At 41.3% G+C, this 17,759-nt stretch overlaps 1 protein-coding gene across 11 annotated transcripts in view; it reads left to right on the top strand.

Moving 5' to 3' along the window:
- Positions 1 to 17,759, top strand: part of PER3 (period circadian regulator 3) — a 58,966-nt gene that overhangs the window by 29,609 nt on the left and 11,598 nt on the right. For 10 of the 11 annotated variants that reach the window (XM_036064539.2, XM_078073835.1, XM_036064543.2 and 7 more), the window contains 6 exons: positions 301 to 433; positions 878 to 1,002; positions 1,236 to 1,403; positions 12,187 to 12,432; positions 12,841 to 13,538; positions 15,269 to 15,377. In XM_036064539.2, the coding sequence (XP_035920432.2) occupies positions 301 to 433; positions 878 to 1,002; positions 1,236 to 1,403; positions 12,187 to 12,432; positions 12,841 to 13,538; positions 15,269 to 15,377 (1,479 nt within the window). The remainder of the gene's footprint in view (positions 1 to 300; positions 434 to 877; positions 1,003 to 1,235; positions 1,404 to 12,186; positions 12,433 to 12,840; positions 13,539 to 15,268; positions 15,378 to 17,759) is intronic. The other variant, XM_036064542.2, reaches the window with a different exon arrangement.

Raw genomic sequence — 17,759 nt, 5'->3', positions numbered from 1 at the left:
CAGGTGGTGTCAGCTCAGTATCATGAAGTCCTCATCAGCCTTCCACCTGATAGTTTTATTATTAATCTTTGCCTGAAACGTTTGTTTCATTCCTTTTTTGTAAAAAAAGGAATCATTCATGTAATCATTCCATATGGATATCTTTCTGTATTGGTGCATTTTTTTAGATCTGAGCTCATCTTTAATAGCTACATAATATTCTCTTGAATGTATACATGCTAAAGGACCTGATCTAATTGTGTTGGATAAGTTCTTAGGCATATAATATTACTAATTATGTATCCTTTTGTTATGTTTCAGATGAACAGAAGGCCTCATCTGCCATCCAGACATTGAAAAACAATAGCGTGCCCACAGAGTCTTGTGAAAACTGGAGAGAAGACCAGCATAGCCCATCCTATCAGCAAATAAACTGCATTGACAATGTTATCAGGTGTGAGACACAAGTTTTGAGAACATGTCTGTTTTTCCAAAAGCATACATCGCCATTGTAAGCACACACCTTACATCATTTTTAATATTGGTTGTCTTGATTTTTCACTCTAAGTCAATAGATATTTATGGAGTGCCTACTTACATATAGTTTGTAATAAATTGAACATTTCAGGGGATGCAAAAAATTAGAAGATGGATCCCTTCTTTGAAGGAGCCATGGTGTGGTTGAGAAGACAAGACCTTGATCATAAAAATTAAATGAGGCAAGATTTGGAGATCAACTCAAGGTCACAGTAAAAGAGATACGACAGGCCAGTGATTGAGGCTGGGATGGTCAGGGAAGACCTCATCAAAGAAGAGAGCACAAAGTACCCACACAGAAATGGGAAGTGGCAGAGTTAGGGGACAGGCGGGCATGCATGACCTAATTCTGTTTTTGCAGATACTTGAAGAGTTACAACATTCCAGCTTTGAAAAGAAAGTGCATATCCTGTACCAATACAACCTCTTCATCCTCAGAAGAAGACAGACAGAACCACAAGGCAAATGATGCCGAAGCCTTGCACGGTAACACGGATGCCCTCCTAGCTAGACAGAGATGATTACAAAGCCATCCCTTTCTGTTTCTAAGTTTTCGTCTTTACTTATTTTGTTAATCACAAACAAGCCTAGTTTCATATTGCTCCTTTATGGCCAGTAGGTTTTAGCCCATCAGTTACAAACATCTGCAAATTGAGTCTTTAACATACGTTTCCCGTGGGGATTTTTCTGTTCATTGTCAATTTCTTTTGTGCCCCCAGCTGTGTCTCAGAGCCCAGCCGGAGCTAACGTGGAGATGCCGACTGCCGGGCGGGCCGCACACGTTGCAGGAGGCGCTCCGCGGACACTGGCCCCCGAGGCGCTGAGTCTGGGCTTCCGTGTGAGCAGCGACAGCAGCACCATCGGTCATGCCCCACCCCCAGAGTCAGGTGCCACGTTTACCTTCTGCTCTCCAGTGCACTCGGTGTGAAATACACTACCGTGAGAGAACAAAAGCCCTTAACATCAGTTACTTAGGAATGACTTCTTAAATTATAATTATGTTTTCCTTTCTTTGACTCAGTTAAAGTACTTTTGGAAATATCATCATGTTTGTATTGGTTACATAGTTGGGACTGTATTTCTAAGTCATTGTCACTTGTCACATCAGCTGATGTGTGGGAAGCACTTAGAAACAGTACCTGATAACATAGTAATAAGTCCTCAGTTAGTGTTAACTATCACTGATGAAGTTTCCTGTGGGGCTGCATTAGGTCACTTTGTTGCTGCCCTTGAAAGGTGTCCTTGTCAAACTTTGACTGTGGTTGTGACTAGATTGACCATATATACGTCCAGATTTTTGTATTGGCCTGATGACAATGAGGAGAGTGTGTTTAAAACTCTCTTCCTTTTAACAACATAATGACTTGGTAAATTATTCTGATGTCTTCTTTTTGTTCCTTTTTACTGCCTCCTGTCCTTTGACTTTGTTGTTATAACAATTTGGTGGATGAAGAACTGGCGACAAAGGTGTTAAATCAGGTTTTCAGTTCTCTCTCATTTCTCTTTGCTGGTCTTCAGTGGCAGATTCGTAAACATGTTGAGCTATTACTCTGTGCCGCCATCTGTCCTGAGTCCTTCATAAGAATTAACTCACTTGATCCTCACACTGACCCTTGGAGATGGAGAGTATAGTATTGACAGGTGGGCTGGGCGTCAGTGAGAAGACATAAGAGTCACAGCTGTTGTGAGATTAGATTACGTTTCTAATGAACTGAAAATAGTTTTATCGGAGCTGAGCTAGCCCCTCAGGAAGGGGCAGATGCACATTTTTTAGTGTCCCTTTCTTAACACTTTCGATTCCCATGTGGACATACAGCTGCCAGTGCCAGCCCGCACAGGGTGGGTCTCACCCAGTGGCAAAAGAATTTTTTGGTTATGCCTCTAAACTTCTTGTACTCTGGTGTATATTACCATTTTGAAAGAACTCATATTGAAGTCTCTAAGCTTTCATTTAAGGGAATATTTACTGATAATTGTTTCTCCTGATCTTAAACCAGTCTCAGCATCTGTGGGGCCCATCTTTATTCCAAGGACAGGAAACAGAATCAGGGGATCTGTAGAGTATCCATATATCTTCTACTGTTTGGAAAGCCTATATTCCTGCAGCTTACACCGTGACTCTACTAATGAGTGGGGTCTGAGGACTGTGACCACAAACGCATTTCCCTGCCAGTCATGATCTCCATTATGTATACGGAGCAGTTAAGGCACAAACAGGTTAAGTCCCTTAACTTGCCCAAAGTCACACAGCAGATGAGTGGCAGACTAGGGAGTCATAAGTAGTCTCCAGAAACCATTCCATTAACACATGTTTTTGAATCTGTAGTAGGGTCAAGTTGGAGTGTAAAATAAAGCCAAGAGATCAATTAAAATGTAATTTTAAGAAACACACAAATAAACCTGGGGCATCTGGGTGGTTCAGTCAGTTAAGCATCTGACTCTTGGTTTCAGCTCAGGTCATGATCTCAGGGGGTCGTGGGATCAAGCTCTGTGCTGGGTGTGGAGCTTGCTTGGGATTTTCTCTCCCTCCTCTCTCTCCCTCCCTCTGCCCCCACTCACACACGCACACTCTCTCTCTCTAAGAAAAAATAATAAACACACAAATAATCCAAAAGAAGGGCAGAAAAGGAGGAAGAGGGCAATAGCCATCACCACCAGAGGGAATATGTCATATTAATATTAATCACTCTAAACCCAACTATATCTACTCCCATTAAAAGGCAGAAATTGTCAGAACAGATGAAAAAAAAAAAAAAATCAAGACCCAGCCATATACTGTCTGGGAAGTATAGTTTAAATATAAATCCACAAATGGATTGAGAACAAATGGGGAAAGAGAGACAATGCAAACGAGAAGCATAAGAAGGCTGGTGATCCGGTATGGTTTATACTTCAAGACAGGGTCTTCCCAGAGACGCTTCATGGTGCCAAACAGTTCATCAGGGAGACACGGCAATCAGAATACATTGTGCATATTTGCTACTAACGGAGCTTTCAAGATAGGAGGTAAAAATGGAAAGAGTTAAAGAGAGAAATAGACTTTCTATAACCATAGTTGAAGAATATAACACCCCTTCTGTGCAGTTGATAAAACATCTAGACAGTTAAATAAAATTAAAAAAAAAAAAAATCTAGACAGAAAATGAGTAAAGCAGATAATCTGAACAATGCTATCAACCACGTTGACCTAGTTGACCTTCACGGAACACAGCACCTGATACCTGCACAATACGCATTCTCAAGCATACACGATATGTTCGTTGAGTTATAAAATACATTGGGCTGTCATACGTCTCAAATTTAAAATAATTCAATTAGGAATCAGTGAAGGCATCTGGGGTTAGAGTTTTCCTAGCTAAGTGTTTAACTGCAGATTCAGTTTCTGTCATAGACACAGGGCTGTTGAGGTTTTCTGCTTGTTGAGTGAACTTTGTTAGTTTGTGTCTTTCAAAGAATTGGTGTATTTTGTCTACGTTGTCAGGTTTATTGGAATAAAAGTGTTCATAATGTTCCTTTATTCTTCTTTTGACACCTGTATGATCTCTAATGATGCTCCTCTGTCATTTCTGAGGTTGGCACCTTCTGTCTTTCTTTTCTTTTTCCCCTGATCAGTCTGGCTAGAGTTTAATCAATTTGATTGGTCTTCTCAAAGAACCAGCTTACGATTGCACTGGCTTTGTTCGTTGTTTTCCTGTTCTCTACATCACGGACTTCTGCTCTGGTCTTTGTTATTTCCTTTCTTCTGCTTACTTTGGTTTTATCTTGCTCTTCTCTTTCCAGGTTCTCAATGTGGAAGGTGAAATAATCGATTTCAGACATTTTTCTTTCCTACCGGATTTTAGTACAAATGTTCTTTTTACCTTTTGCTGCATTCAATGCATTTTGGTGGATTGTGTCATTTTCATCATGTTCTAATACTGACTACTACCCCCCAGCTGTCTCATTTGAAATCACTCATCATCATGTGTCTGTTATCGTACATTACTTAAGCACCACAGATTTGGGGGTTTTCCACGGCTCTGTTACTGATTTCTAATTTAATCCCATTGTAGTCAGAGAAAATACAGAACCTGAATTCTATATTTGTCGAGCCTTGTTTTATGGTCTGTGATACGGTCTCTCTGGATGACTGTTCTGTGTGCACTGGGAAGAATGTTTTTTCTGCTGCTGTTGGGTTGAATGTTCTGTGTAAACCAAGTCAGGGTGGTTGTTACTGTTGTTCAGATCCTGTCTGTCCTTACTAGGTTTCTCAGTACTTGTTCTGCTTCAGGAGGAGAACGGAAATCTCTGACCATAATTAATGGATTTGTCTGTTTCTTCTAGCGATACTACTGGTTTTTGTTTCATGCATTTTGAAAGCACTCTTGTGCATAAATGTTTAGAAGCGTCATGTCTTCTTGATGAACTGGACTTTTTTGTCTTGTGAAATGACCTTCTTTATCCCTTGTACATTCTCTGCTGTAAAATACACTTTGTCAGGGTGCTGGGGGAGCTCAGTCAGTTAAGCGTCTGCCTTTGGCTCAGGTCATGATCTCGGGGTCCTGGGATCGAGCCCCACCCGCATCAGGGTCCCTGCTCCTCAGGGCGTCTGCTTCTTCCTCTCCCTCTGCCTCTCCCCTCAGCTCATGCTCTCTCTCTGTCAAATGAATAAATAAAATCTTTTTAAAAAATAAATAAAATACATTTTGTCTTATATTAATGTATTCACTGCAGCATTTTTTTATTAGTACTAGCCATGTTATATCTTTTCCACCTTTTTACTTTTAACCTGGGTATGTTAATATTTAGAGTGGGCTTTATTTTAGTGGTTGCTTTGGGGCTCATGGTGTACACATTCGATTGTTCACAACCCACCTTCTGGAAATATTATACCACTTCATGTATAGTGTAAAAACCAAACAATAGGGTACTTTTGCTTCCCCCTTCTGGCCTTTGTTGGCTTATGTTTGGCTTATGTTTTCCTTCTACATATGTCGTAAATCTCACCCTATGCTGCTGTTGTTCTCGTGTAGGTGGTGGTTATCTCTTCACCTGTTTACCCATGTAGTTACCTCTTCCACTGCTTTTGTTCTGTTTTGTCGATTCATCTAGGATCATTCTCCTTCTCCCTGCATGAGTTCCTTGACTAGTTCTTTTCCCATGGGTCTAGTGGTGGTGAAGCCTTTCTGGTTTTGTGTGTCTGAAAATGTCTCTGTTGTCCCTTCCTGTTGTAAGGGTATTCTGCAGAGCATAGAATTCTGGTTGGCAATTTCATCGTTCAGTACTTAAAGATGTTGCTCCACCGTCTTCTCAATGCACTGTTTCCGACAAGGAATCTGCTGCTGTCTTTGGTTTGTTTCCAGCACAGCTTCTCTCTGGCTGCTTGTAAGATGTTCTATCTCTCTCTCTCTCTTTTTTTTTCTTAATATTTATTTGAGAGAGAGAGAATGAGAGAGAGAGAGCACATGAGAAGGGGGAGGGTCAGAGGGAGAAGCAGACTCCCCACCGAGCAGGGAGCCCGATGCGGGACTCGATCCAAGGACTCCAGGATCATGACCTGAGCTGAAGGCAGTCGCTTCACCAACTGAGCCACCCAGGCGCCCCTCTTTTTTTTTTTTTTTTTTAAAGATTTTATTTATTTATTTACCAGAGAGAGAGAGAGAGTGCAAGTGCACAAGCAGGGGAAGCAGCAGGCAGAGGGAGAAGCAGGCTCCCCACCAAGCAGGGAGCCTGATGTGGGGCTCGATCCCAGGACCCTGGGACCATGACCTGAACCGAAGGCAGATGCTTAACCCACTGAGCCACCCAGATGTTCTCTTTATCACTGATTTCCATGGTTTGAGTATGATATGCCAAGATGCGCTGTCCTTCTGGTTCATCGAGCTTCTTGGATTTGTAGGTTTACAGTTTCCATCAAATTGAAAGTCTTCCCTCCCGTTTTTTCCAGTACTGCTTCTCTCTCCTCTTTTCCTGGGACTCCAGTTACATGTGTATAGGCCGCTTGCAGTTGTCCCATAGTCCACTGATGCTGGGTTCAGTTTTCCAGTCTTTTTTTATTTTCCCTCTAAGTTTGATTTTGGATAGGCTCCTGAGGCGTCTTCAAGTTCACGAATCTTTTCTAATGCGATACCTGTCACTTGTATTCCATTCAGTGTATTTCTTATTTCATGTATGGTAATTTTCATTTTGAGAAGTCCTGTTCAGGTCTTTCTTTTGTTACATCTTCCATGTCTCTAACATGTTTGATCTTCCCTCTAGCAGTATGGAGTGCAGTATAGTAGCTATTAATGTCCCCGTCTCTGATTCTGACATCTCTGCTAGTCCCGAGCTGGTTGACTACTTTTCTCCATCTTATGGGTTGTATTTTCCCTGCTTGTTTGCATGTCTGGCAGTTTTGGATTGGATGCCAGATGTTGTGAATGGGTGCTAGTGAGTATCCATTCCCATAAATATAGATGAGCTTAATTCTGGGACCCAGCTAAGTTACTTGGAAATAAATCGATCCTTTTCAGATTCATTTGGCAGAACTAGAGCGGTGTGTAGTCTATGGCTAATTACTGTCTGCTACTGAGGCAAGGTCCTTCTGAGTACTGTACCCAGTACCCCGAGAGTTAGGAGATTTTCTAGTCTGGCTGACAGGAGCACATGCTGTTCTCTGCATAGTGTGAGTTTCAGTGATTGTTTCTTCTCTTCCTCCTCCTGTGAGTGCACTGGTGAATACTCCAGGGGGTTCTCTTTGACTCTGTGGAGCCCACTCTCTGCAGCTCTCCTCCCCAGTACTCTTCCCTGAAAACTCTAGCCACCAACCAGACTCTTCAGCTCTGCCTCTTCAGCTGGGGGCGTTCACAGGCTCCAGCTGGTTTCCCCACCCTGCACCTCAGAAACTCTCAAGGCAGTAGGCTGGGGCAGCCCCAGGGCTCACCTCGTTTGTTTTCCCTCCCTCAGGGGTCACTCTTTTGTTCACTGATGTTCGGTGTTTTGGAGCTTATTGGTTCATATGTTTTGTCCATTTTCTTAGTTGATTTCAGGCAGGAAGGTAAATCCAGTCCCTGTTACTCCATCTTGGCTGTGCTCTGTTGATTTAAACGAATCGGAGTCCACTTCTGGAAGTGGAGTGGGGCACACAAACCCACAGCTCCTGGAGACTGCACAGAGGGGAGAGGTGAAAGGGATGTTGTGGGGAAGCCCACCACTGTGTCCACCATGAAATCTCTTGTACTTGGGAGAAGTAATGTTTAGAAGCAACTAAAAGTCTGTCTACCGGTGTTTACTTTAATAAATTGTGGTATACACGTGAAATGGAAGCCCTATGATACAGAAAAAGTGTAAGACAGCTGCCATTGTACTGGTAGAAGGGACACCATTAAGTGAAAGAAACACACTATAGATAGTGTACATATTACATGCCTCTGAGGTAAAAATCTATATTCATGCTTCTTTATAGGTGCATAAACTGAACTGATAAGAAAATGAAAGAAACGGTTTTCTGTGAGGAAAATCAAGAACTAGGCACATAGTAGACAGGAGTGGGGAGGATTTACTGACTGCCTTTTCAAGGCTTTTTGATTTTTGAACCCCATGAATATATTACAGATTTGTAAAATTAATTCAAAGATAAAAAACATTTGGAATAATCTAAGAAGATAAAATATTTACAATAAGATTTTAATAAATATGTGTGTACACATTGAGTGTTACAACTGTACAATGTATATACAAGTGTACAAAGAGTATAAAGAAAGGCAGAAAAAGTAAAACCAATTTATTTGCTAGGTTGATGAAGTTTTATATTCCAGCTATTGTAATAACGGTTGTAAGAATTTATTGAAAAGCAATTAAATTAGTGAAAATAAATAAATGCAAATAATTGGTAGCAATTAAGATGAAATCTATCGAAGATCAACAAGGAAATAAGGACTTTGAATGACACACTGGACCAGGTGGACTTCACAGATATATTCAGAACATTCCATCCCAAAGCAACAGAATACACATTCTTTTTGAGTGCACATGGAACATTCAGAATAGATCACATACTGGGTCACAAATCAGGTCTTCAACTGGTACCAAAAGATTGGGATCATTTCCTGCAATTTTTGGACCACAATGCTTTGAAACTGGAACTCAATCACAAGAGGAAATTTGGAAAGAATTCAAATACATGGAGGCTAAAGAGTATGCTACTGAAGCATGAATGGGTCAACCAGGAAATTAAAGAAGAATTCATGGAAACCAATGAAAATGAAAACACAACTGTTCAGAATCTTTGGGATGCAGCAAAGGTGGTCCTAAGAGGGAAGGTATATAGCAATACAAGCCTTTCTCAAGAAACAAGAAAGGTCTCAAATACACAACCTAACCCTACACCTAAAGGAGCTGGAGAAAGAACAGCAAATTAAGCCTCAACCCAGCAGGAGAAAAGAAATAATAAAGATTAGAGCAGAAATCAATGAAGTAGAAACCAAGAGAACAGTAGAACAGATCAACAAAGCTAGGAGCTGGTTCTTGGAAAGAATAAGACCAATAAACCTCTAGTCAGACTTTTCAAAAAGAAAAGGGAAAGGACCCAAATAAAATCACAAATGAAAGAGGAGAGATCACAACCAACACCAAAGAAATACAAACAATTATAAGAAAATATTATGAGCAACTATATGCCAACAAATTAGGCAATCTGGAAGAAATGGATGCATTCCTAGAGATGTACAAACTACCAAAACAGAAACAAGAAGAAATAGAAAACCTGAACAGACCCATAACCAGCAAGGAAATTGAAACAGTAATCAAAATTCTCCCAACAAACAAGAGCCCAGGGCCAGATGGCTTCCCAGGGGAATTCTACCAAACATTTAAAGAAGAATTCATACCTATACTTCTGAAGCTGTTTCAAAAACTAGAAATGGAAGGAAAACTTCCAAACTCTTTCTGTGAGGCCAGCATTACCTTGATCCCAAAACCGGACAAAGACCCCACCAAAAAGGAGAATTACAGACCAATATCCCTGATGAACATGGATGCAAAAATTCTCACCGAAATACTAGCCAGTTGGATCCAACAGTATATTAAAAGGATTATTCACCACAACCAAGTGGGATTTATTCCTGGGCTGCAAGGGTGGTTCAGCATCCACAAATCAATCAACGTGATGCACTACATCAATAAAAGAAAGGACAAGAACCGTAAGATCCTCTCCATTGATGCAGAAAAAGCGTTTGGCAAAGTACAGCATCCTTTCTTGATTAAAACTCTTCACAGTGTAGGGATAGAAGGAACATACCTCAATATCATAAAAGCCATATATGAAAAGCCCACAGCAAATATCATTCTTAATGGGGAAAAACTGAGAGCTTTTCCCCTAAGATCAGGAACATGGCAGGGATGTCCACTATCACCACTGCTGTTCAACATAGTACTAGAAGTCCTAGCCTCAGCAGTCAGACAACAAAAAGAAAAGGCATCAGAATCAGCAAAGAAGTCAAACTCACTCTTCTCAGATGACATGATACTCTATGTGGAAAACCCAAAAGACTCCACCTTAAAATTGCTAAAACTCACACAGGAATTCGGCAAAGAGGCAAGATATAAAATCAATGCATTTCTATTCAGAAATCAGTTGCATTTTTATACACTGAGACAGAAGAAAGAGAAATTAAGGAGTCAGTCCCATTTACAATTGCACCCAAAACCATAAGAAGATACATAGAAGTAAACCTCACCAAAGAGACAAAGGATCTATGCTCAGAATACTATAGAACACTCGGGAAAGAAATTGAGGAAGATGTGAAGAAATGGAAAAACATTCCATGCTCATGGACTGGAAGAATAAATATTGTTAAAATGTCTATGCTGCCTAGAGCAATCTGCACATTCAATGCAATCCCTATCAAAATACCATCAACTTTTTTCACAGAGCTGGAACCAATTATCCTAAAATTATATGGAACCAAAAAAGACCCCGATTAGCCAAAGGAATGTTGAAAAAGAAAACCAAAACTGACAGCATCACGATTCTGGACTTCAAGCTCTATTACAAAGCTGTCATCATCAAGACAGTATGGAACAGGCACAAAAATAGACACATCGATCAATGGAACAGAATAGAGAACCCAAAAATGGACCCTCAACTCTGTGGTCAACTAATCTTCAACAAAGCAGGAAAGAATATCCAATGGAAAAAAGACAGCCTTTTCAACAAATGGTGTTGGGAAAACTGGACAGGCACATGCAGAAGAATGAAACTGGACCATTTCCTTACACCATTCACAAAAAATAGACTCAAAATGGATGAAAGACCTAAATATGAGACAGGAGTCCATCAAAATCCTAGAGGAGAACACAGGCAGCAACCTCTTCGACCTCGGCCACAGCAGCTTCTTGCTAGACACATCTCCAAAGGGAAACAAAGGCAAAAATGAGCTAATGGGACTTCATCAGGATAAAAGCTTTTGCACGGTGAAGGAAACAAAACCCAAAGACAACTGACAGAATGGGAGAAGATACTTGCAAATGACATATCAGATAAAGGGCTAGTATCCAAAATCTATAAAGAACTTATCAAACTCGGGCACCTGGGTGGCTCAGTTGGTTAAGCGACTGCCTTTGGCTCAGGTCATGATCCCGGAGTTCCGGGATCGAGTCCCATATCGGGGCTCCCTGCTCAGTGGGGAGTCTGCTTCTCCCTCTGACCCTACCCCCTCTTGTGCTCTCTCAAATAAATAAAATCTTTAAAAAAAAAAAAACTTCTCAAACTCAATACCCAAAGAACAAATAATCCAATCAAGAAATGGGCAGAAGATATGAATAGACATTTCTCCAAAGAAGACATCCAAATGGCCAACAGACACATGAAAAAATGTTCTACATCACTTGGCATCAAGGAAATACAAATCAAAACCACAAAGTGATACCACTTCATACCAGTCAGAATGGCTAAAATGAACAAGTTAGGAAAGGACAGATGTTGGTGAGGATGTGGAGAAAGGGGGGAACCCTCTTACACTATTGGTGGGAATGCAAGCTGGTGCAGCCACTCTGGAAAACAGTATGGAAGCTCCACAAAAAGTTGAAAATGAGCTACCCTATGACCCAGCAATTGCAGTACTGGGTATTTACCCCAAAGATACAAATGTAGTGATCTGAAGGGGTACCTGCACCCAAATGTTTATAACAGCAGTGTCCACAATAGCCAAACTATGGAAAGAATCCAGATGTCCATCGACAGATAAATGGGTAAAGAAGATGTGGTATATATATATAAAATGGGTTATTACTCAGCCATCAAAAAAATAAAAACTTGCCATTTGCAACGACGTGGATGGAACTAGAGGGTATTATGCTAAGTGAAATAAATCAATCAGAGAAAGACAATTATCATATGATCTCACTGATATGTGGAATTTAAGAAACAGAACAGAGGATCATAGGGGAAGAGAGGAAAAAATAAAGCAAGACTGAAACCAGAGAGGGAGACAAACCATAAGAGACTCTTAATCATAGGAAACAAACTGAGGGTTGCTGAAGGGGAAGGGGGTGGGGGGTTGGGGTAACTGGGTGATGGACATTAAGGAGGGCATGTGATGTAATGAGCAGTGGGTATTATATAAGACTGATGAATCACAGACCTGTACCTCTGAAACCAATAATACATTATATGTTAATAAAAAGATAAAATCTGTCTCCTTCTTACCTCAGCAGAAGTGATTCCAGCAGAGGATGCTGCCCCAGCGTGTGAGCCCTGGACCCCAGGCACACACCCAGCTCCACTAACCTCAGAAGAATTTAAACACATAGGGCTCACAAAGGCTGTTCTGTCAGCCCACACCCAGAAGGAGGAACAGAATTATGTTGATAAATTCCGGAAAAAGATCCTCTCATCACCCTACAGATCCTGTCTTCAGCAAGAAAGCAGAAACAAAGCTAAACATTTGTGTGTTCAAGGTACTTATATTTTAAAAACTGTGTTTCATTTATCAATTTTATAAATATGTGTAAGTAAGTACTGGGAGATACGGAGTAAGGAATAGGGGTTTTGCTTCTAAGAAACTGAGAGATGCTCACAGAATAAATTCATATCAACTTTGTTATCTGGGATCTTTCTTAGATCCTGGATCCGAGAAGCTGATTTTATAAGCAAGTGATTGAGAGATACTGAAATAAGTTTATTTTACAACAACAGCTTTTATCCGGGATCTTGCTCATGTTTTCAGTATAAGTAGGAGTGGACATGGTTACTATTGACAAGTGTCTATTCCTTCCTCATCTACTTATAATTACCTGCAAGTGGCATTCCTGTCTTCCTTTTTGGTTCCAGTTTTCCATAATATGCCTCCCTCTCTATGCTTTCAGGAGACTCTGCTTCCAAGCAGGCCCAGTCAGCTGGCTGCATGAAGGAGAAGCACAGGCGGAAGAAGCCGCGGGGACTGTGGAACAGCAGGGGCTCTCAGGACACCTTCTGTCCCCACTTGGGAGGAGATGGCCAGTACAGGCAGTCCTGGGGCCCTTCCCTTGCCTCCTCTCCACAGGCCTCCAGCCTGTCCTTCCCGGCTGCCCTGATGGTTCCCAGCCTGGCTCCTTACCTTATCCCACCCCGCCCCGCCCCGGCCCTGCCCTCTGTGGGAAGAGAGCACACAGCATCCCTGACCACACTTGACCGGCTGCCTAAGGCCCCTTTATGGAACGACTTGCAGTCTTTTCCTGCTCTCCCTTCTCCTTCCTTAGATACTGTGATGACCATTTTCCTGCCTGACCCCCCTGGCTGTCCCCTCTTGTCACCATCCTTCTGTCCGTATGCGTTCCTGGGAGCAGCGGGCTCTTCTGGAACACCGCCCTCGGTATCCGCGGTGACTCCACACCTGGAGCCGCCATCCTCTGTCTTCAGCCAGAGGCGGGCAGAGGGAAAATGGGAGATGCCATGTGGAGAGCACCCCTGTGTTAACTCAAGGAGCAGCTCACCACTACAGCTAAACTTACTGCAAGCAGACATGCTCAGATCCTGTGAATCTTCAGATCAAATGAGAAGGGATATTTGCCCGGAAGCTAAGTATGTAAGTGATCCCACCTCCAGCATGTGAGCGAGAACATAAATGTGGGTCCTCATTAAAATTAAGGTTCTTGCCCTGGGGCTCAACACTGAAGGCCTAGCGGGTAATCGGCACCACAGCTGGGGTTGAGGCAGGTTTGTTTTCCAGAAATACGCACTCTGTCTACCTGGCTACATTTTAAAAGCAGGAATTAAAGAATCTGTGTCCTAGTTTCTTAGATACTTTGTGAGGTTTATTCCCAAAGTGCTGTCTTTCACATTTTCTGTGTGAACTGGGTTTCCACACACACACCCCCCCCTTTAAAATTTGATATCCAGGGATGCCTGGGTGGCTCAGTCAGTTAAGCATCCGAATCATGATTTCCACTCAGGTCATGATCTCAGGGTGGTGAGATCAAGCCCCACGTCAGGCTCTGTGCTGAGCCCAGAGTCAGCTCGAGACTCCCTCTGCCCTTACCCCTGCTCACATGCACACATGTTCTGTCTCTCTCTGAAATAAAGAACTAAAATGTTAAAAAAAAATTGATATCCAGTCATTAAACTTAACATATCTGTTGCCTGTAAAATATATTGTCTTACTTACAACTGGGGTTACAGTGTGGTAAGGTAGGAGTAAACCATACTGACAAGACCTGAATGGAGTGAGTGCACTCTTGCAGGCACAGTTGAGGGATACCAGGTATGGACGAAGGGCGGGGGGGAGCCACTTTCTGCTCATTACTGCTCAGTAAAGTAAGCAACTAGTTCCACACTTATGCACATCATTTTCTTTTTTTTCTTTTTTTTTTTTTTAAAGATTTTATTTATTTATTTGAGAGAGAGAGAGAGAGCACATGAGAGGGGGAGGGCCAGAGGGAGAAGCAGACTCCCTGCTGAGCAGGGAGCCCGATGCGGGACTGCACATCATTTTCAAAACCAAAAACTGCATGGTTATTTTCCTTTAACTTTTCATCTCTTTACCCAAAAATCATTCTCAGAGGTATGTATCCAGTTAAACTTTGGTGAATAGGATGTTTCTCTATTTAGGTATAGGATTCAAGACAAGTGTGAATCTTTACGGTTTTTCTTCAGTCTTCCCTTCAAGGCATAATACCCTTTTTTGACAAATGTTCACAATCTGATGATCCAAAACAAGAAAATATGCTGAAATTTCAAAGCCTGATATTAGTGCACTTGCTAGAAATGTGCAAGGCAGTGTATCCCAGTGAGCAGAGCTGGGCTGTGGAACAAGACAGGAATGCAGACACTCTGGCCCTTGTTTGGCATGTTAGCTGAACCAAGTCAGTCAGCCTTCCTTCTTTGTTCCTCACTTGAAAAATGAAGAGATTAATCCTTGATGGCTTATTCTGAGGATTAAATGAAGTAATATTCCTATAATCCTTCCCATGCAATGTAAGCTCAGGATAGCTGGACCTCTGTTTTGTTCACTATTCCTAAGTTTTGGGAATAGTGCTTAGAACTTACAAAACGTTCAGTATGTATTTTTGGAATGACAAAACAGACACACACAACTGTATGGTGCCTGTGTGTGGTGGGTGCTCAGAAGCCAGCAGTGTCTTTAATATCACATAGAAAGGTCAAAATCACATTCTTGGGGACAGGCTAAACTGTCTGACCTGTCCCTTATGTATGCACTTTATTCTGTTTAACATGTGAAGTTGAAGATCTGCCAGTTAGTTTGTAATATGAGGCTTGAGAGGTTACAATCTTTTCTTACGCCCTTACTTTCTGCAGTGTGTCCCGGGCAATAGTGGGAAGAAGAGCCGTCGTGTTACCGCCAGCGAACTGTCCAGGGCATTACTATACGAGGAGTCGCCGTCTGCAACGGGCTCTGCAGCATCAGGTAGTGATCAGAGGGATGAGTTCTTCCAGCTCTGTTGCCAGGAGCTCACTGTGTGCTGGTTTTGGTACTGATGTGGGAGTAAAGTCTTTTTTATTTTTTTATAAACTTTATTGGGGTACATTTACCTACAGTAGAATTCACCAAATTTGGGTGTACAAAACAAGAATTCTGACAAATGTATACATTAGTGTAACCAGCACCACAATTACCATATAGAACATTTCCATCATCTGGAAGAGTTCTTCTGTGACCCTTTAGAATCAGTTTCTGCCCTGACGCTCCAGCTCCTGGCAACCACTGATTTGCTTTCTATCACTCTAGTTTTGATTTTTCTGTAATTTCATATTAGTTGAATGGTCCAGTATGCAGTCTTTTGTATTAGGGTTCTTTCAGTTAACGCAGTGCTGCTGAGATTCATCCTTATTGGTATGTATCAGTCACTTGTTCTTCTTATTATGGAGCAGAATTAATTTGTATGGAGATCCATTCACCGCTTGATGGTTTATTCAGTTGCTTCTAGTTTGGGGCTATTAAGAATAATGCTGCTGTGAACTTTGAGTCTGCGTCCTTTTGTGGACATACATTTTCATTTCTATTCGGTAAACATCTAGGAACGAAATTGCTAGGTCATGTGTAAAGTGTATGGTTAACTTATTTATTTTATTTTTATTATTAAAGTCTTATTACATACAACGTTATATTAGTTTCCAGTGTACAACATAGTGATTCAACAATTTTATCAGTTATGCGGTGCTCACCATGATAAGTGTAGTTACCATCTCACCATACAACATTATTACAGTATTATTGACTATATTCCCTGTGCAGTAGTTTTCGTCTCCATGACTTGTTTGTTTATGACTGGAAGTTTGTACCTCTTAATCCCCTCACCTATTTTGCTTATCCCCCAATCCCTTCCCCTCTGGCAACCACTAGTTCTTTGTATTTATGAATCTGTTTCTAGTTGGTTTGTTCTTTTGTTTTTTAGATTCCACATATAAGTGAAATCATATGGTATTAGTCTTCTCTGTTTGACTTATTTCTCTTTCTCTCTCTGACTTATTTCACTTAGCATAATACCCTCTAGGTTATCCATGTTGTCGCAAATGACAGGATCTCATTCTTTTTTTAAGGCTCAGTAAGATTCCAGTGTCTCTGTGTGCATGCGCACATGCATGCGCATCACATCTTTTTTTTTAAGGTTTTTATTTTAATTCCAGTATAGTTGTAATTATATACTATACTATATAGTATATATACTATATACTATAACTAATAACTTACAGTATTAGGTTAGTTTCAGGTGTACAATGTAGTGATTCAACACTTCATATAATACCCAGTGCTCATCACAGCAAGTACACTCCTTAATCCCCATCCCCTATGTCCCCCCATCCCCCACCCACCTCCCTTCTGGTGACCATCAGTTTGTTCTCTGTAGTTAAGAGTGTGTTTCTTGGTTTGTCTCTCTTTTTTTTCTCCTTTGTTCATTTGTTTTGTTTCTTAAGTTCCACATGAGTGAAATCATACGATACTTGTTTCTCTCTGACTTATTTTGCTTAGCATATACTCTCTGGCTCCATCCATGTTGTCACAAATGGCAAGATTTCATTCTTTTCTATGGCTGAGTAATATTCCATTGTGTATATATACCACCTCTTCTTTATCCTTTCATCTATTGGTGGACACTTAGGTTACTTTCATATCTTGGCTATTGTAAATAACGATACAGCAAACATGGAGGTGGATATATCTTTTCAAATTAGTGTTTTTTGGTTTTTTTAAAGATTTTATCCATTTATTTGAGAGAGAGAGCAGGAGCAGAGGCAGGGGGAGAAGCAGACTCCTCACTGAGCAGGGAGTCTGACATGAGGTTTGATCCCAGGACCCTGGGATCATGACTTGAGCCAAAGGGAGAGGTTTAGCTGACTGAGCCACCCAGGCGCCCCAGTGGGATTTTTTCTTAATTTTTCTTTCTCCTACTTCATTATTAGTGTATAGAATGTGACAGAGTTCCCTGTATTAATTTTGTGCTCACGACTTTACTGAATTTATTTGTTCTAATAGTTTTTTGGTAGCCTTTAGGGTTTTCTATATATAGTATCATGCCATCTGCAAATAATGTTTTATTTCTTCCTTACTAATTTGGATACCTTTGATCTCCTTTTCTTGTCTGATTGCTAAAGCTAGGACTTCCAGTACTGTGTTGAATAAAAGTTGGAGTGGGACACCTGGGTGGCTCGGTTGGTTGGGTGTCTGCCTTTGGCTTGGGTCATGATCCCAGGGTCCTGGGAATTGAGTCCCATGTCAGGCTCCTTGCCCAACGGGGAGCCTGCTTCTCCCTCTGCTTGCCGCTCCCCATGCTTGTGCGCTCGCTCTCTC

This window comes from Halichoerus grypus, chromosome 5, assembly GCF_964656455.1.
Source record: "Halichoerus grypus chromosome 5, mHalGry1.hap1.1, whole genome shotgun sequence".
NCBI lineage: Eukaryota > Metazoa > Chordata > Mammalia > Carnivora > Phocidae > Halichoerus > Halichoerus grypus.
This window is presented reverse-complemented; position numbering and strand designations above follow the sequence as displayed.